Source organism: Bos mutus, chromosome 16 (genome assembly GCF_027580195.1).
Source record: "Bos mutus isolate GX-2022 chromosome 16, NWIPB_WYAK_1.1, whole genome shotgun sequence".
Taxonomy (NCBI): Eukaryota; Metazoa; Chordata; class Mammalia; order Artiodactyla; family Bovidae; genus Bos; species Bos mutus.
In genome coordinates, this window is record NC_091632.1 from 53524164 (window position 1) to 53545305 (window position 21142).

A 21142-nucleotide genomic window follows, 5' to 3' on the forward strand; every position below is an offset into this window, starting at 1 on the left:
TGTAATTAAACTGGTTGGGGAAGGAAGAGCGGAGGGTACACATAAGACCAAAGGAGGTTAAATCAGAGCAAACACATATTTTTCAAATATAAGCACTTGTATTATTGATAGGCACAAAAATAATTCAGAGATGGGAAAAATAAATATTGAGCATCAGGAGAAAATTTCCCAGAGGACAGGGAATACTAAGAATTTATATTGTCAGAGAACTAAGACAGACCCTTCAAATGAAAGAAATCACACTAATGATGGAATTGAGCTGGACATTAACATACTGTATATGGCTCGTGAAAAAAGGTGGAAAATTTAGGGTTGGCCAAAAAGTTCGTTCATTTGGCCAACCCAATACGTTGCATGGGGAAGGTAAAAAACAAAGGATGCAAATTAATCCAAGGCAATTCATAATGTTGAAGTCAATCTCAAACCATGTCCTAGAGAGCCTCTTCAGTATCTTTACTAGAGGAGCATTGTGATGAGAGAGTAGTTCTAGGAAAATTAGCCTGTGAAGAAAGAATCCTAAGAACAGAAAACAAATTATAGATAAATGAGAGAAATGGAATTAACAAGACAAGGATCAAAGGAAGCTGTGTTGCCAGTAAGAATGGAAAGGAAAAAGTCTAATAAATAGTTATCAGGAAAGAGATATTATATTGATCTAATGTGCCAAATGAAGGAAAAGAAGGAATTTATATGGTTTCAAGTTTTCTAGACTAGGTGATTAAAAATTATGGTATTTTTTTTTACCACAGTAGATGATGAGGTGGTTTTGCTTTGCAGGAAATAATGAGATAAGAGTTCTGACTTTGCATGTGAGAGGACAATGAAATATCTGAGTGAAGATGTCCTGAAGTGAAGTGAAGTGAAATTGCTCAGTCATGTCCGACTCTTTGCGACCCCATGGACAGTAGCCTGCACCAGGCTCCTCCGTCCATGGGATTTTCTAGGCAAGAGTACTGGAGTGGGTTGCCATTTCCTTCTCCAGGGAATCTTCCTGATGCAGGGATCAAACCCAGGTCTCCCACATTGATAGACAGATGCTTTAGGACTAGAGTTGGAGAGAATAGCTGATGGTCAAGAGTTTTGAAAATATAAATGTGGGCATCTTCCACAGTAAATAAGTTAACTGACATACTAGAAGAAAAGAGCTTTTAAGAGATACCCACAGTAAAGGAACTGAGGGTATGAGAAAAGAAGCTGAGTGGAAAGCTCTTCAAAAAAAAGAAAAAAAGAAGAGGAAGAAAAAGTTCCATATTACCCAACCAATCTACAGATTCAAAGCAACCCCTATCAAAATTCCAATGATGTTTTTCACAGAAATAGAACAAACTATCCTAAAATTTGTATGCAACTGCAAAAGATCCCCCAAAGCCAAAGCAGTCTTGAGAAAGAACAACAAAGCTGGAAGCATCTTACTCCCTGATTTCAAACTATATTGCAAAGCAATAATCAAAACAGTATGATATACATATAAAAAGACACATGAATCAATGGGATAAAACAGAAGTCTCCAGAAATAAACTCACACATATTCAGGCACTTAATTTATGACAAAGTAGCCAAGAATATACAGTGGGGGAAAGGACAATCTCTTCAAAAACCGTGTTGGGAAAATTAGACCTGTGAAAGAATGATATTAGACCACTATCTAACACCATACACAAAAATTAACTGCAAATGGAATACAGACTTCAACGTAAGCCCTAAAACCATAAAACTCCTAGAAATAAATATAGATGGTAAGCTCCTATATGTGAGTCTTTGCAGTATTTTTTTATCTGACACCAACAAAATCAAAAATAAGTGAAACTACCTCAAACTAAAAAGCTTCTGCCCAGCAAAGGAAACCCACAATAAAATTAAAAGGCAACCTACAGTATGAGAGAAAATATTTGCAAATTATATATCTGATAAGGGGTTAATATAAAAATATATAAAGAACTCATACAACTCAATATCAAAAAGAAAAAAAATCCAATTTTAAAATGGAACTAATTATACATTTTTGCCAAGAAGACATACAGATGGCCAACAAGTACATGAAAGGGTCTTCAATATGACTAATTATCAGAGAAATACAAATCAAAACCACAGTGAGATATCACCTCATACCTGTTGGAATGACTGTTACCAAAAAGATAAGAGGTAAATGTTGATAAGCATGTAAAGAAAAGGAAACCCTTGTGCACTGTAGGTGGGAATGTAAATTTATGTAGCCATTATGGAAAACAGTTATGGAGGTTTCTGAAAATATTAAATAGAACCTACCATATGAGTCAACTATTCCATTCCTCTGTACTATCTAAAGTAAACAAAAACACCAACTTGAAAAGATATATGCACCCCCATTTTCACTGCGAACAAAGCTAGTGGAGTTGATGGAATTTCAGCTGAGCTATTTCAAATCCTAAAAACCGATGCTGTGAAAGTGCTGCAATCAATATGCCAGCAAATTTGGAAAACTCAGCAGTGGCCACAGGAATGGAAAATGTCACTTTTCATTTCAATTCCAAAGAAGAGTAATGCCAAAGAATGTTCAAACTACCACACAATTTCACTCATTCACACACTATCAAGGTAACACTCAAAATTCTCCAAGCTAGGCTGCAACAGTACATGAACCGTGAACTTCCAGATGTTCAAGCTGGATTTAGAAAAGGCAGAGGAACCAGAGATCAAATTTTTAACATCCATTGGATCACAGAAAAAGCAAGAGAATTCCAGAAAAACATCTACTTCTGCTTCATTGACTATGCCAAAGCATTTGACTATTTAGATCACAACAAACTGGAAAATTCTGAAAGAGATGGGAATACCAGACAACCTGACCTGCCTCCTGAGAAAACTGTATGCAGGTCAAGAAGCAACAGTTAGAACTGGACATGAAACAACAGACTGGTTCCAAATAGGAAAAGGAGTACCTGAAGGCTGTACATTGTCACCCTGCTTATTTAACTGATATGCAGAGTACATCATGAGAAACATTGGGCTGGAAGAAGCACAGGCTGGAATCAAGATTGCCGGGAGAAATATCAGTAACCTCAGATATGCAGATGACACCACCCTTATGGCAGAAAGTGAAGAGGAACTAAAGAGCCTCTTGATAAAAATGAAAGAAGAGAGTGAAAAATTTGGCTTAAAACTCAACATTCAGAAAACTAAGAGCGTGGCATTTGGTCCCATCATTTCATGGCAAATAGATGGGGAAATAATGGAAAGACTGAGAGACTGTTTTGGGGAGCTACAAAATCACTGCAAATGGTGACTACAGCCATGAAATTAAAAGATGTTTGTTCCTTGGAAGAAAAGCTATGACCAACCTAGACAGCATATTAAAAACCAGAGACATTACTTTACTGTCTAGTCAAAGCTATGGTTTTTCCAGTAGTCATGTATGGATGTGAGAGTTGGACCATAAAGAAAGCTGAGCACAGAAGAATTGATGCTTTTGAACTGTGGTGTTGGAGAAGACTCTTGAGAGTCCCTTGGACTACAAGGAGATCTAACCAGTCCATCTTAAAGGAAATCAGTCCTGAATATTCATTGGAAGTACTGATGCTGAAGCTGAAGCTCCAATACCTTGGCCACCTGATGTGAAAAACTGACTCATTGGAAAAGACCCTAATGCTGGAAAAGGTTGAAGGCAGGAGGAGAAGGGGATGACAGAGGATGAAATGGTTGGGTGGCATCACTGACTTGATGGACATGAGTTTGAGCAAGCTCCAGGAGTTGATGATGGACAGGGAAGCCTGGAGTGCTGCAGTCCATGGGGTTGCAAAGAGTTGGACATGACTGAGCAACTGAACTTAACTGAACTAAATGTTCACTGCAGCATTATTTACAATTGCCAAGATATGGAACAAATGTAAGTGTCCAAGGGTGGATGAATTGTTATAGAAAATGTGGTATATGTACAGTGGAATATTATCTGGCCATAAAAAGAAGGATATCTTGTCACTTGAAACAATATCAATGGACCTTGAGAACATTATGCTAGAGAGTCTACTTTGGTTTGAGTCCAAATTTTACCACTAGTAACTATCTAGTCTTAAGCAAATAGCAGTCTTTTTAAGTTTATTTATCTGTAAAGTAAGTCAGTAAAACCTATCTTTATTCTGAGGATTAAATGATGTATCTGGGTAAAAATCTCTAATTTTGCTGGGCACATAGCAAGGACTCAATAAAATTAAGTTCTTTTCCTCTCTCTTCTCCCACATGAAGATAGATGAAATCATATATTAATGTTTATTTAGTTATATACTATCTCATTCCAAGAAATATGCTAAATTATGAGAGATAAAATACCTAGGGATAAACCTAAGGAGACTAAAGACTTGTACTCTGAAAACTATAAGATGCTGATTAAGGAAACTGAAGATGATACAAATAGAAAGATATACCATGTTCTTGGATTGGAAGGATCAATACTGCCAAAATGATTATACTACCCAAAGCAATCTACAGATTCAAAACAATCATTATCAAATTACCAATTGTATTTTTCACAGAACTAGAACCAAAAAAATCTTAAAATTTCTATGAAAACACAAAAGACCTCAAGTAATCAAAGTAATCCTAAGAAAGAAAAATGGAGCTGGAGGAATCAGGATCCTTGACTTCAGACTACACTATGAAGCTTCAGTCATCAAAACAGTTTGGCACAAAAATAGAAATATAGGTCAATGGGACAGGATAGAAAGCCCAGAGGTAAACCCACACATCTATGGTCAATTAATCTATGACAAAGGTGGCAAAAATATACATTGGAAAAAAGACAGTCTCTTCAATAAGTGGTACTTGGAAAACTGAACTGCTACATGTAGAAGAATAAAATTAGGACATTCTTTAATACCACATATAAAATTAAATTCAAAATGGATTAAAAGCCTAAATGTAAGACTGGATACTATAAAACTCACAGATGAAAACACAGGCAGAACACTGACATAAATCACAGCAATATCTTTTTGGATCATCCCCTGCTGCTGCTGCTGCTAAGTTGCTTCAGTCGTGTCCGACTCTGTGCAACCCCATAGATGGCAGCCCACCAGGCTCCCCCGTCCCTGGGATTCTCCAGGCAAGAACACTGGAGTGGGTTGCCATTTCCTTCTCCAATGCATGAAAGTGAAAAGCGAAAGTGAAGTCGCTCAGTCGTGTCTGACCCTCAGCAACCCCATGGACTGTAACCCTCCAGGCTCCTCCATCCATGGGATTTTCCAGGCAAGAGTACTGGAGTGGGGTGCCATTGCCTTCTCCGGGATCATCCCCTAGAGTAATAAAAATAAAAACAAAATTAAGCAAATAGGGCCTAATTAAACTTAAAAGCTTTTGCACAGCAAAACAAACCATAGACAAAATGAAAAGACAACCTATGGACTGGGAGAAAATATCTGCAAACAATTCTACTGACGAGTGATTAATTTCCAAAATATACAAACAGCTCATATAGCGCAATATAAAAAAATAAATAAATAAATAACCCAATCAAAAAAATGGGCCAAAGATCTAAATAGACATTTCTCCACACAGAGATGACCAAAAGGCACATGAAAAAATATCCCAACATTGCTAATTATCATAGAAATGCAAATCAAAACTACAATGAAGTATCACCTCACATCCATCAGAATGGCCATTACCAAAAAGTCTACAGATAATAAATGCTAGGGCTTTCCTTGTGGCTCAGCTGGTCAAGAATCCGTCTGCAATGTGGGAGACCTGGGTTTGATTCCTGAGTTGGGAAGATCCCTTGGAGAAGGGAATGGCTACCCACTCCAGTATTCTGGCCTGGAGAATTCTATGGACTATATATAGTCCATGGGCTCACAGAGAGTCAGACACAACTGAGCACCTTTCACTTTCACAGAAAGGATGTGGAGAAAAGGGAACCCTCCTACACTGTTGTAGATATGTAAATTGGTACAGCCACTATGGAGAACAGTATGGAGGTTTCTTAAAAAACTAAATATAGAGCTACCATATGATCAAGGGATCCCACTCCTGGGCATATATCTGGAGGAAACTATAATCTGAAAAGATACATGCACTTCAATGTTCACTGCATCACTATTTACAATAGCCAGGACATAGAAGCAACCTAAATGTCTATCAGCAGATGAATGGATAAAGAAGACGTTTTATACACACACACAAACACACAGTGGAATATTACTCAGCCACAAAAATGAAGGAAATAATGCCATTTGCAGCAACACGGATGGACCCAGAGATTACCATACTAAGTGAAATAAGCAAGACAGAGACAAATATCGTATAATATCACTTATATGTGGAATCTAAAAAAAGACAAAAATGAATTTATTCACAAAACAGAAATAGACTCACAGACATAGAAAGCAAATTTATGGTTACCAAAGGGGAAAAAGATGGGAGGGATAAATTAGAAGGTTGGGTTAGCATATAAAGACTACTGTGTACAATATAGATAGACAACAAGGATCTATCGTTTAGCAGAGGGAACTATACTCAATATTTTATAATAACCTATAAGGGAAAATAATCTGAAAAAAATAGATAAATGTATAATTGAATCACTTTGCTTTACACTTGAAATTAACACAACCTTGTAAATCAACTATACTGTACTTCAATTTTAAAAAACGCAAAAAAATAAAATAAAGCTAATGAAATTAGTGAAGTTGTCCACTGAAGGGAACAAAATGCTTAGCAATTCTTCCACATCAGTTTACCCACTGTGATTTTGCAGTAAAATTTTCAACAGAACAAAGAAAGGAGTATACATTAAAATATATTTCATTCATAATTCCCATTCATTACAGTGGAGCTTTTTCTCTGTACAATGGAAGGCAATACTCAGTTTGATTAAAATTTCTTTTGGTAGTAATAAAATTACTATCTTGAAACAAAAAATAAAAAAGAAAATGACACCTTAACTAAGATTATACATGATTTGGTAACCAAAGAGATGGGCCAGAGTCTTTTATATATTGTATTTAATCTAATCTTTAATATTTTTCTTTACTGCAGTTTCTGTAACCTAACCACTATATTTGCAATAGAGACCTTTGGAGTGATTCCCAGGTAATGACTGGTGCCTAATTAGGCTTTAATTCGGGAAGTTGTAAAAGATACAGAAAAGGAAACACAGCTCTCCCCTCTTTTCCTGGGACCTTTATACTTCTGTCCTATATGTGACATCCTAAAGGTTGTATGTATTTATTATACCAAGGATACAGCAGAAAGGAATTCCTGAGAATTGTTACTGCACCTCAGGTCCCCTTGTGTTCATCGTCCTCAACAGCCATTGTCTTCCCAATCAAAAGTGACTTTCAACTCCACCTAAGGGTACACGGTAGATTGCAGCAGTGGGGACAGGAAGGAGGCAGTGGCTGTGCCCCTGCTGGCTCTGGGTCAGCCTTTGACCACCAGTCATCATTGCCATGCACACAGGAAGCAGGTAGGAAAAGCATTTCCCTGGACTCAGCTTTAGTTTCCTTTGAGAGCAGAGGAAAAAGTCTTAACACAAAAGTTGGAACTGCAGATGATTCTGTTTGTCTTATGTTTTTGTTTTTTGTTTTGGAAAACATTAAACAAGAGTGGACCATAAACAATTAAACTACTTATGGCCCTATTTTAAATATTACTGACTCCTTAACCTCCTTAATGGGAGGTTAATGGTATGAATAATCTGCAAATGAGATAAGTCATGCCTGTTTCTAATAATAAGTAACTTTGGGAAACATGTATAGCCTTTTCGCAGCAACTTCTCTTTCTCATTAGGTCTATACGTTTGATTTAGATGAATATTAAGAACATTTGTCCATGCAAGTATCCACCAACAGAAGGGGGAGGGAGTTGATGAGTTAGGGAGGAGAGGAAAGAGTAAAGGAGATCTCACTACTAAGGGATCTCACCTATTTGCCCAGCTCACTTCCCAGGAGCTGGATTTCAGCAACCAGAGAATATGGTGCGACACAGGGATAGTCCTTTAGTTTAGTGACTGCAGTTCGGTCTCTGTCATGCCTGAGCCCTGAAGGGTCCAGAGGCAGAGCAGAGGTTAGCTGGTGGTAAGAGAGCCCTTTTCAAGAGCAAACCAGTGACTGGAGATCAGTTTGTAGGAGGCAAAGATCTTAACTGTTTCTCTGCTTTCTGGCCCAATTCTCAACCACCTCAAGTTTTCCACTGTGTCCTTTGGAGTTGTCACTGTTTAACCAGCAAATTCACCTAAGTCCTGTCCTCTGAGCTCTGTCTGTGCCACAGAGCACCATCACTACTCGCAGATCACGGTTCTTCTGAAAAACAGAAAACAAAATTTTAAAACACTTATCTTTTGAGGCTCCTGGCATCTGCTGTACCCCTATCCCTTCTCTGTCCTCACTTCTGCACCCTCTCCAAACTCCCCTTCATTCAATGCCATCCTGTTTTCACCTCTATGGCAAGCACCCCCCATCGTGGCCTTTCCTAATCCTTGATGTCCCCCTCCCGCACCGTACTTTGGCCATCCTCTCCCAATGTTATGTCTGAGGCATGATCAATACTAACATAACTTCTCTGCTTACTAAAGCATCAATTCAGACATCTTATTCTCAGACATTCCCAGTTTGCTAATTCAGCTTACACCCACTACAACTCTTCTTCATCTTCATTGGGACCTTAACCTCTACATTTTTTTTTTCTTTTAATGAAGGCATGTAGGTTTTTTTTTTTTTTTTTGGTTGCACGATGCAAAATCTTTAGTTGTAGCCTGCAAACTCTTAGTTGTGGCACGGGGGATCCAGTTCCCTAACCAGAGATAGAACCCAGACCCCCTGCATTGGGAGCATGGAGTCTTAGCTGCTGGGCCACCAGGGAAGTCCCTTCCCCTCTAACTTCTAACCTCTTTTTATTTCCTATTTTCTTACATTTCAGACAAGGCCTACTGTTTTAATAACTACTTTCTAGTACTGTCTTACATTTCTGGAATGTGGCGACCCCTCTTGACAAGCCCCAAACTACCTACTTTCTTTGCAGTGACATCTGATGAGCCAAGTAAAGAAAGTTACACAACAGGGCAAGTTGATCACCAACTTTATATAAGTCGCCAACACTACCTGGAAATCTTTCTTTCTCTGGTCAACCAAAGTTTCCACTCTCTGTAACAACTACTTCGACACTGAAGTAACACTGATGTGCTCAGTCTTGTCCAACTTGTAGCCCTCCAGGTTCCTCTGTCCGTGGGCTTCTCCAGGCAAGAATACTGGGTTTCCATTTCCTACTCCAGGTGATCTTCCTGACTTGGATTGAACCCACAGTCCCTTACGTCTCCTGCACTGGCATGTGGGTTCTTTACCACTAGCACCACCTGGGAAGCCCCATTTCCCTATATTTCATCCCTATTTTGCTAACCCATCCAGCCTGCTTTCCATCTTATCACTCCACCCATTACTTCTCATTAGAATTGCTTTGACCTGCACTAAATCTGTTGGGCACTTTCTTACATATTCTGTCTCTGTTGAAATTCTCACTTGCTCATGCATTGTTCTCCTGACCTCAGCGAGCACCTTCATGACTATTATTTTGAACTCTTTATCAGGTAAATTACCTATCTCCATTTCAAGAAGGTCTGCTTCTGAAGTTTTTATCTTGTACTTTTGTTTGGAAATTATTTCTCTGTTTCTTCATTTTCCTTGATTTTTCTGTGTTAGTTTCTATGCAATAGATAAAACAGCCACTTTTCCCAGGCAAGAAGGAGTGGTCTTATGTAGGAGAAGGAACTTACTGTTCAGCCCAGCCCTAGTTGCTGTCCTTTAAACCCTTGTGATTGCCCAAGCTGCCTTCTTAGTTCTTAGCATTCCCCAGTAGTTGAGGGTGTACCAAGACCTATCAGTATCCCAGAGAGAGGATCTCAGTCAGAACCTAGATGCAGATTGGCTGGAAGCTGGACCCGCAAGCAGCAGCTTTCACAGTATACAAGTGGACTACTTTTAGAAAAAGACTGGAAGATGAGCCTTGCTTTCTCTTCCCTCTGTGCTGAGCCCTGAGAGAATAACCAGTTAAGAATAGTTTCTCTGATACAGTCCTGTGGGACTAGACAACTTAAGCTCTGCTGCCTACCAGAGCCAGGTGATCAAGTGCTGTGTCCCCCTGAGGAACAGCTGTGGAAGCTGGGGCATCAGAAGAATGCACAGCATCATTGCAGAGATATCATCATTTCAGGTGACCTGGGGAGAGGCAGCAGGAGGGCACCTGCTAGCTTCCCCAGTCTCTGGGGAGGCCCCTAGATTAATGTTATGTTAGGAGCCTAGCCCTCAGATGGCAGCTTCTAGGATAAGCAACTAGCTCATTGGAAAAGATCCTGATGCTGGGAAGGATTGAAGGCAAAAGGAGAAGAGAGCAGCAGAGGATGAGATGATTGGATACCATCACCAATTCAACGGACATGAACTTGGGTAAACTCCAGGAGATGGTGAGGGACAGGGACCCCTGGCCTGCTGCAGTCCATGGAGTCTCAAAGAGTTGGACACAACTTAGCAACTGAACAACAACAACTCTTTTGTGGAAAGATTGGGAAATGAGCATTTCAGTCTGTTGGTTCTCTGCTGGGGTGGAGAGGGAGGGATGGATAATGAGAGAGGGGGTTAGCTACCAAGAGTTCTCAGGAGCCCATTTGTTTGCTCTACCCTTGTGGGTTTCATGGGTGAAGCCCAGTTGGCTTTCAAAGCTAGTGTTTGGGGGTCCCATCGCTCAGGTGGAAGTTTTAAAAGTTGAGGTACTGGATATTAGATCCAAACCTCTTAGGGAGAAGTTAAGAGTTGTGAGCTCCCTCTCCATTGTATATTGCTTTGGTAGGATGGGGTTTGGGGTGAGATGGTGCCTCAGTCTCTCCCTACCCATTTTTATGTGGGTGAGTTTTTCTTATTCACCCAATGTGTAGGTGTTGCTCAGTGAATTTCTGGTTTTCTTTTGGAGGGAATTGTTCTATACATAGCTGTAGGACAGGTATGTCTGTGGGAGGATGTAAGTTCAGGAAGTTCCTTAGTCACCATCTTGAACTGGAACTGGCCTACACTAAATCTGACAGACACTGCTCAGTCCACATTATATTTGAGCATTCATTAGAGTTGACTTTGCCTTTGGCTGCCATATAGCTCTATAGGTTTTCCTAGCCTTCTGTAGCCATTCTCTTTCTTTCTAGTAAAGAGCCTTAACCTACAACCTATATCATCAGCCATTAAATGCTGACCTTCTTTAAGGAGGGCTCTGTCCTGGTTTTCTGAGCTGCTCACTCTGGCAAGCTCATCCATACCCATGATTTCAATTAGCATCTATAAATACACAACTCCCAAACCATATCTCTAACCCCACCCAGGGCCATATATCCCACTGTCTACTTAACCTCTTCTCTTGGATATCTCAAAGACTGGTCAGACTGCACGTGTCCAAAAATGAACTCATAATCTTATCACCCATTCCCTTACCCCATTATTTGTCTTACTCTAAAACTCACTCATCAATGTAATTGCATTCAGCTCTATGGGTCGTCATTGCACAGTTCCCAGAGAATTCATTCACATAGGCTATAATGTGAATGCTGCCCTCTGGAATTGAACAATATGGTAACCCTATTTTTCCAGTGCCCCTCTCTCAGGAAATAGCAGAACCACTGCACAAGCCAGACACCTGTCAAAACTGAAAAACACGAAACCTAGGTTCACACTCATATCTCTCTTTCTCTCTCCTCCAGCTCATCTAGTCACTGACTCTCATTCATTTAGCCTCTTAAATTGCCCTTAAATGAATCCACTTCTTACCAAACCCATCACCACTACTCCTCTCTAATTCATGTTACTATTATCTCTGATCTGAATTATTGCAGTAGATTCCTAATGCTAATTTTAGTATCTTAAAACTTTTTTAATATAAATTTTAATTGGAGGCTAATTACTTTACAGTATTGTAGTGGTTTTGCCATACATTGACATGAATCCACCACAGGTGTATATGTGTTCCCCATCCTGAACTCCCCTCCCACCTCCCTCCCCATCCCATCCCTCTGGGTCATCCCAGTGCACCAGCCCCGAGCACCCTGTCTCATGCATCGAACTTGGACTGGCGATTTGTTTCGCATATGATAATATACATGTTTCAATGCCATTCTCCCAAATCATCCCACCCTTGCCCTCTCCCACAGAGTCCAAAAGACTGTTCTATACATCTGTGTCTCTTTTGCTGTCTCACATATAGGGTTATTGTTACCATCTTTCTAAATTCCATATATATGCATTAGTATACTATATTGGTGTTTTTCTTTCCGGCTTACTTCACTCTGTATAATCGACTCCAGTTTCATCCACCTCATTAGAACTGATTCAAATGTATTCTTTTTAATGGCTGAGTAATATTCCATTGTGTATATGTACCACACCTCTCTTATCCATTCGTCTGCTGATGGACATCTAGGTTGCTTCCATGTCCTGGCTATTATAAACAGTGCTGTGATGAACATTGGGGTACACATGTCTCTTTAAATTCTGGTTTCCTTGGTGTTTATTCCCAGTAGTGGGATTGCTGGGTCATACGGCAGTTCTATTTCCAGTTTTTTAAGGACTCTCCACACTGTTCTCCGTAGTGGCTGTACTAGTTTGCATTTTCACCAACAGTGTAAGAGGGTTCCCTTTCCTCCACACCCTGTCCAGCATTTATTGCTTGTAGACTTTTGGATCGCAGCCATTCTGACTGGCGTGAAATGGTACCTCATTGTGGATTTGATTTGCATTTCTCTGATAATGAGTCATGTTGAGCATCTTTTCATGTGTTTGTTAGCCATCTGTATGTCTTCTTTGGAGAAATGTCTATTTAGTTCTTTGGCCCATTTTTTGATTGGGTCGTTTATTTTTCTGGAATTGAGCTGCAGGAGTTGCTTGTATATTTTTGAGATTAATTCTTTGTCAGTTGCTTCATTTGCTATTATTTTCTCCCATTCTGAAGGCTGTCTTTTCACCTTGCTTATAGTTTCCTTTGTTGTGCAAAGCTTTTAAGTTTAATTAGGTCCCATTTTTTTATTTTTGCTTTTATTTCCAATATTCTGGGAGGTGGGTCATAGAGAATCCTGCTGTGATTTATGTCGGAGAGTGTTTTGCCTATGTTTTCCTCTAGGACTTTTATAGTTTCTGGTCTTATGTTTAGATCTTTAATCCATTTTGAGTTTATTTTTGTGTATGGTGTTAGAAAGTGTTCTAGTTTCATTCTTTTACAAGTGGTTGGCCAGTTTTCCCAGCACCACTTGTTAAAGAGATTGTCTTTTCTCCACTGTATATTCTTGCCTCCTTTGTCGAAGATAAGGTGTCCATAGGTGCATGGATTTATCTCTGGGCTTTCTATTTTGTTCCATTGATCTATATTTCTGTCTTTTTCCCAGTACCATACTGTCTTAATGACTGTGGCTTTGTAGTGGAGCCTGAAGTCAGGCAGGTTGATTCCTCCAATTCCATTCTTCTTTCTCAAGATGGCTTTGGCTATTCGAGGTTTTTTGTATTTCCACACAAATTGTGAAATTATTTGTTCTAGCTCTGTGAAAAATACTGTTGGTAGCTTGATAGGGATTGCATTGAATCTATAGATTGCTTTGGGTAGTATACTCATGTTCACTATATTGATTCTTCCAACCCATGAACATGGTATATTTCTCCATCTATTTGTGTCCTCTTTGATTTCTTTCACCAGTGTTTTATAGTTTTCTATATATAGGTCTTTGGTTTCTTTAGGTAGATATATGCCTAAGTGTTTTATTCTTTTCTTTGTAATGGTTATAGCTTAAAACTTACAAGTTTCTTTCCTTAAAATGGGACTTCTTAACATGACCTACAAAACCTTTTCTGACCTAGCTGCTACCTACTGCTCCAATCTCATCTTGCATCATATTCCCTTCATTTTCTCAGCTCCAGACTTACCAACTTTCTTTCAATCCCTGGCCTTCTCCATACTCTGTTCTACAGCAGGAGCTCTGCATACGCTATTTTCTCTATCTGGGATCTCTTCCTTCCCCTCCTTACCTACTTAACTTTACCAAATCCACTTCCATTTAATTCTTCAAAGTTTAGAATAATTATCTTTTCCTCGTGGGGGCATTTCTTGACCAATTCACCAGGTTTAAATCCTACTATAGTAAGCTTTCATTGCATTACCTCTCCTACTTTGTTTTTATTAGAAATTCAATTTTATATTTATTTTCTCATCTGATTAATGGTTATGTCCCCACTAAAATGTAAGCTCTCTAAGGGTGAAGACTATGTCTGTTTTTACCCATTATTGTTTTACCAGAACCCAGCACAGTACATGGCATATATCAGATCATTTATTAAATTAGTTAATTAATTTCTAAGAAGGAAATGATTCACTGGAGCTAGATTAAGCTTGTATCCACAGAGGAGGAAGGTCAGACTAACAAGGCTGGGGACCTGGTAAAAGTGTAAAATGGCAAACAAATAATTATGATTTAAAAGGGAACTAAAAACTAAAGTCAGGTACCAGGACACAAAGTAGAAAACAGCAGTGTTTGGCTTAAGAAATAAATCTACTCTGATGGGAGACACATGAGGTGAAAAGGCAAGAGGTCTGGATCCCAGCTGAAAGTAGCATCTATTAAGTGTACAACACACACACACACACACACACACACACACACACACACCTGGCTGACCCTCTTGTACTTCAAATTCAATATGCCCAAAAGTAAGCCAACCATATTCACAAATACCCTCTAAAGTGTTCTTACCTGTGAATTTCCTATGTCAGTGAATGGGGCTACCATCTTCAGAGTTACCTCATCCCCAAATTTAGGAGACATCCTTTATTCTAACACATTTGTCAAACCTCACATCTTAATCACCAAGATCACCCAATCTAACTTCTAAATATACCTTAAATCTATCCATTTCTCCCCATTTTTACAGCCACTAATCAATTAAAATTCTCACCATATTTGGTTATTATAAAAACCTCATAAATGGTTTTCTCCCTGCATATTCATGCATCCCACTCATCTATTCTTCACACTACAATCAGAATCATCCTTCGAAAATGAGAATGCTGTATCACATGTCTGAAACTCCCTCTTGCTTTTATACTAAAATTCACCCTCTGAAGCTTGATAAAAGCTGTCTTTTGCACCTTGAACAACCTATGATTCCTCATCCCTAATCACTGAGCATTAGCACCTAAATTCCAGTCACACTGAACTAGTTTTAGTTGCAGAATGTCTGGGGCTGATTTTAAGGTTTTCTTATGCTTCCATGCCCTTGTAATGCATCTCCCTTAGCCTAAAATATTATGTCCACCCTTAGTCTCCTTCTCCACTCTCTAACATTTTTATCTAACTCATACTAATACTCCTAATCCTTGTCATATCTAGTTAATTCTCACCTATCTCAGTTCAAAAGGCACCTCCATTGGAAGGCCTTCCTGACACCGGGTTCCCATAGCCTCTTTCTCTCATCACGTTCATTAGTCACACGATCTATCTTCCTCTCTGGTCAGCCTCAAACACTAAGAGGTAAACACCGTGAGGGGAGGCAAGATGTCTTATAAATCTTATTCATCACTGACAGAGAACAAAGGCATAGCAGCTAGCCATTCAAAAAATATTTGACTAAATTAACAACCAAAATGAGCAACAACTTCTAATGACTTTTCTTTTCTTATTTCAGTCCAAATGCTTACATGGTTGCAGCTTTCCTCTTTCTCCTGATGCTACTGTTCTTCAGCACTCTCATTTTGAGCTACTTCCATTATATGAGGATTTATAAAAAGCATATTTATGAACCACTGCACAAATCTAAAAGAAAAAAGAAGAAAAATTGAGAGAAATGAAAGTCTATTTACTATGAATGTAGAAGATGTATATATACTTACATTGAGAGTGTATTTTGACCAAGAAATATTAAGTATAAGCTCATAGTATTATCAAATTCAAAATCTGAAAAATGTTCTCAAATTATCCTAAACAGGAATATTTTCACATATAATGTATGTTATTAAATTAATCCTTAGTGTGTTCACTTTTATCTTAAGATAGTCTATATAGTTTTAACTAGCTTTAAAAAATTGTTTTTGTATAGCTGTGTTCTCTTGCCCTTTCTCACCTAGCTTCCTTGATTCAGCATTGTGATTTTGAAATTAATCCATATTTTTGCATGCATCTATAATTCTTTTTATTGCTAAGTGTTCTGTTGTACTGTTGGTTAACTTATTGGTTAACATTTGAGATTTTTTCTAGGTTTAGACTCTTAGAAATAAAACTGCTATGAATAGTTTTTTATAGGTCATTGTGTGAACATAGATTTTAATTTTTCTTGGGGAAACACTTAGGAAATGGTTCATTCATATGGTAGATATGTCTTTTGGAAACTGACAAACTGTATTCTAAATTTTGTTTTTTCTCAGAGTAAATGAGAGTTTTAGTTTTTAAAAATTTTTAAACTTTAAAAACTACCTAAATTTGGCTATTACACTCCTTCCTAAGAATGAAAGTAAATTTTTGAAAGTATATAAATGTGTCAAATATTATTTTGCATAAAACTTTTCATATGAACCTTATAAAGCTGTAGTTAATTTACATATAAAAGACTTAATATGTGAATTTAAATAGTCTGTCAAAGATATATATGAAATATAACTTATAATATTGAAAATAGGAAGCTAATGCTCTAAGTCTTAATTTTAAGTTTTCAAATTTTATTCTGATGTTCAAAATAAGCTTCTTAAGTTGTCCAAACATGACCACAGCTTTCTAAACAATTAATATTTGAAGAATGAAGATCCAACTAGAGGAGAATGAGCAAGAGCTTGTGTGTGTGTGTGTGTGTGTGTGCTTAAAAGAACTGACTTATGGAGGAAAAGCAGAAGATACATGGTGTGCTGAGCTTTAGCTGTGCAGGGCCTACCCGGGGGGAGGTACCATAGTCCATGTTCTTCATTCCCTCCTTGGACTTTAATTTCATAAACTGATTCCTTTCCCCTCACCAAATAGTGGGGGAAAGTATTGCTTTATGTGATTGTGGAGGCTAGCTAGATAAGTCTGAAAGCCATAGCACAGACATCGGGAATGGAAGATGAGGAGCAAGATGGGACTTGCTATTTGATTTGATGGGACAAATCAAAGCTATTTCCATATATAGAATTTCTCATTTTACTAAGATCAGGAAAGACAGGGATACCTGCTGTTCATCACTGTTTTGAAGGTTCTTATATAACAAGAGGAAAATAATCATTACAAATACGAGGAGAAAGGAGATAATTAATTTCAATAATTAATTATATGCCTAGGAAACCCAAAATTAGGAACAAGAATTCCTAGAATAAGACCATTGGATGGCTCAATATGAGATAAATATTTAAAATCCAATACCTTTTCTCTATAATATTTATATAACAGTTTGTTAGCAATAGAAATGATAAAAATTATTCATTATAGTGACAAGTTACACAGAATTAAATTTAACATGAAAGGTATATGCCATACATGAAAAACATCTTTAAAAGGTTTATTGAAAGGGGTTTTGAAACGAGATCTGATAGAAATGTTTGATGGGAAAAAAAAACAAAGAAAATGATCCAATTTAAAATGAGCAAAAGATATCATCATTTCACAGAAGAGCATATTCAAATAGCCAATAAACATATTAAAAACTTTTTTTACTGTGTACTATGTGCCAGAAACTGTCCCAATGATTTATCTAATACTCTTCAACCATACTATGCAATGGGAACTATTATTATCCCATTATAGAGACAAGGAAACTGCCACAGAGAGGGTAAATAATTTTTCTAAAGTCACACAGCTGGTAAGTGAGGTCTCAGGCAGACTGGCTCCAAATCAGGTGCTTATCCACCAAGGATGTTCAATCACACCAGCAGTCAGAAAGATATAAACCAAAGTTACAGTGAGGTTACTTTTCTTGCCTGATGGCAAAAACTCAGAAGGATAACACTCTTGGGAAGGAATGAGAATCAGGGATGAGAAAAAATAAAATTCTGCATTTCTGAAGGAAAAGTGAATTTTTAAAGCTTTTTTGGAAAACAATCTAGCAAGATCAATTAAAAATATTAATCCTCTTGGACCCACTCTTAGAAATTAGAAGTTTATCCATGAGTTAGGAGGACCAACATATACATACAATCAAATAGTTTTATAAACGTGCTGTGCTAGTTGCTCAGTCATGTCTGAGTCTTTGCGACCCCATGGACTGTAGCCTGCCAGGCTCCTCTGTCCACGGGGATTCTCCAGGCAAGAATACGGGAGTAGGTAGCCATGCCCTCCTCAGTTTCATATACATCACACACACACACATATATACACACAGAATTATATATATATATATATATATATACACACACACATATATATACACAGAATTATATATATACACACACATATATACACAGAATTTTATATATATATATATATACACACACATACATATACAGAACGCTGGAGGGAGAATTAATGTCTGTCAGCAGGTGAACAGTTGAATAAATGATTGTTCATTGACCATATTGATCAGTGTGTTGATTTAGAAGATTTTCTGCAAGATTTCATTAAATGAGAAAAGCAAGCAGCAGGGAAGTCTTTACAGTATGATCCCATTATATAAATGAAACAAAAGTTCTGATATGAGAACACAGGAAAAGGTATGGAAAGGTACACAGCATTTTGTGTACATCGTGTGCATATGTATGTCTGTACACTGTGGGAGGGGGAGAAGGGATGAATCAAGAGATGTAGAGAGGGAAGATATAAAAACTCTCAAAACTGGAGAAGAAGGAAAACAATAGAAAAATAGCATGGAAATATTTCTCTCTGTAAAATGATGTGTCTGCATAAAGACAAATGAAAGAGTGACTGTCAACAAACTAAGACCTGGTGCAGCCAATAAATAAAAATAAATATTAAAAAAAGAGAGAAACGGAGATTGGAGATGGGGGCATGCTGAGAGAGTAGGTCAGCTCACAAAGGGCAAAGGGGGTGTTTCGAGTAAGAGGTGAAATGAACCAGTAGTTTGAGCCCTCAGTAGGAGGTGTTGCTGCCGCTGCTAAGTCGCTTCAGTTGTGTCTGACTCTGTGCAACCCCAGAGACGGCAGCCCACCAGGCTTCCCCGTCCCTGGGATTCTCCAGGCAAGAACACTGGAGCGGGTTGCCATTTCCTTCTCCAGTGCATGAATGTGAAGTCGATCAGTCATGTCTGACTCTTAGAGACCCCATGGACTGCAGCCTACCAGGCTCCTCCGTCCATGGGATTTTCCAGGCAAGAGTTCTGGAGTGGGGTGCCATTGCCTTCTCCGAGGAGGTGTTATGATGTGCTTAATGAAGAGCGCCTGCCTCTCCCGACACCTGTAGTTTGTTCAACTGGGTTAGAGGAGAGGAAGGCCACAGTGAGGAAGAGAAACAAAGCAGCTGGGTACACCAAAAAAGAATTTTGGAACTTTGTCCACAACCTAAGGACAGTCATGCACACAGCATTTACTGTCACTTAACACTGCCTGGCAATTCAACACTATTTCCCTAGTACATTTGTATTCCCTATTTAATACCTTCTCTCTCTTCAAATGAAATGGCAACCCACTCCAGCACTCTTGCCTGGAGAATCCCAGGGACAGGGGAGCCTGGTGGGCTGCCATCTATGGGGTCGCACAGAATCGGACATGACTGAAGCGACTTAGCAGCAGCAGCTCTCTTCAAATTCCCTATATCCCACCCCTCCCCAACTCTCCAGTGATCATCTTACCTCTTATTCATTGAGAAAATCAAAACAAATCAGAAAAGAACTGCCTTCATTTGTCTTCTATACCTTCCATGCCATCATATGCACCTTATATGCTGTCAGTACAGATAAAGCATCGCTCCGACTAAAGGCCAACCCCTCATTTATGCATTGGATCTCTTTCCCTTCTTACCTCACCCATGGAAATACCCCCTGTCCTACATTATCAATTTCTCTCTTTCTACATACAAATGTACTTTGGTACTTGACATCATGGATGTCTAAAAGGGATCTCCAACTTAAAATGACCAAACCTTAAGTCTTCCTCTCTTCCTCACTTGCTCTTCCCAATTATCATATCTTATAAATGGCACCATCATCCACACAATTTTTGAAGTCAAAACTCTAGAAATTATCCTAGAGTAGTCTCTAACAAACTTAACATCCAATCCATTAGCAAGTCCTGTAGACTCTACTTCCAAAATATTCAAAATTAATTTCTTAGATGTTCCTCAGTACCCCAATATCCAAGCCACCTTTTGGCATGCACTTGTGGAATAGCTTCCTAATTGGTTGAAACAATTAGCTTTGCTGTTCCCTTTGTCTCCTGATATTTGTAGGGTTGATTTTTTTGTCATTCAGATCTGAGCTTAATCAATCTGATTTCAGTATTGACCATGGCAATGTCCAGATGGTCAATACCAAAATCAGATTGATTATATTCTTTGCAGCCAAAGATGGAGAATTTCTATACTGTCAGCAAAAACAAGACTGGGAGCTGACTGTGGCTCAGATCATGAACTTATTGCCAAATTCAGACTTAAATTGAAGAAAGTAGGAGAAACCACTAGACCATTCAGGTATGACCTAAATCAAATCCCTTATGATTATACAGTGGAAGTGACAAATAGATTCAAGGGATTAGATCTGATAGAGTGCCTGAAAAACTATGGACGGAGGTTCATGATATTGTATAGGAGGCAGAGATCAAGACCATCCCCAAGAAAAAGAAATGCAAAAAGGCAAAATGGTTGTCTGAGGAGGCCTTACAAATAGCTGAGAAAAATAAGTGAAAGGCAAAGGAGAAAAGGAAAAATATACCCTTTTGAATGCAGAGTTCCAAAGAATAGCAAGAAGAGATATGAAAGCCTTCCTCAGTGATCAATGCAAAGAAATAGAGGAAAACAAAAGAATGGGAAAGACTCTTCAAGAAAATGAGAGATACCAAGGGAACATTTCATGCAAAGATGGGCACAATAAAGGACAGAAATGGACCTAACAGAAGCAGAAGGTGTTAAGAAGAGGTGATAAGAATACACAGAACTATACAAAAAAGATCTTCATGACCCAAATAACCACAATGGTGTGCTCACCCACCTAGAGCCAGACATCCTGGAATGTGAAGTCAAGTGGGCCTTAGGAAGCAT

At 38.5% G+C, this 21142-nt stretch overlaps 1 protein-coding gene across 1 annotated transcript in view; it reads left to right on the plus strand.

Annotated features, from left to right (window-relative positions):
- CATSPERE (catsper channel auxiliary subunit epsilon) overlaps window positions 1–15816 on the plus strand; it is a 160491-nt gene extending 144675 nt beyond the window's left edge. The window contains exons 21-22 of the mRNA XM_070384408.1: window positions 7006–7059; window positions 15663–15816. Coding sequence (XP_070240509.1) covers window positions 7006–7059; window positions 15663–15816 — 208 coding nt within the window. The remainder of the gene's footprint in view (window positions 1–7005; window positions 7060–15662) is intronic.
- The last annotated feature ends 5326 nt before the right edge of the window (window positions 15817–21142 follow it).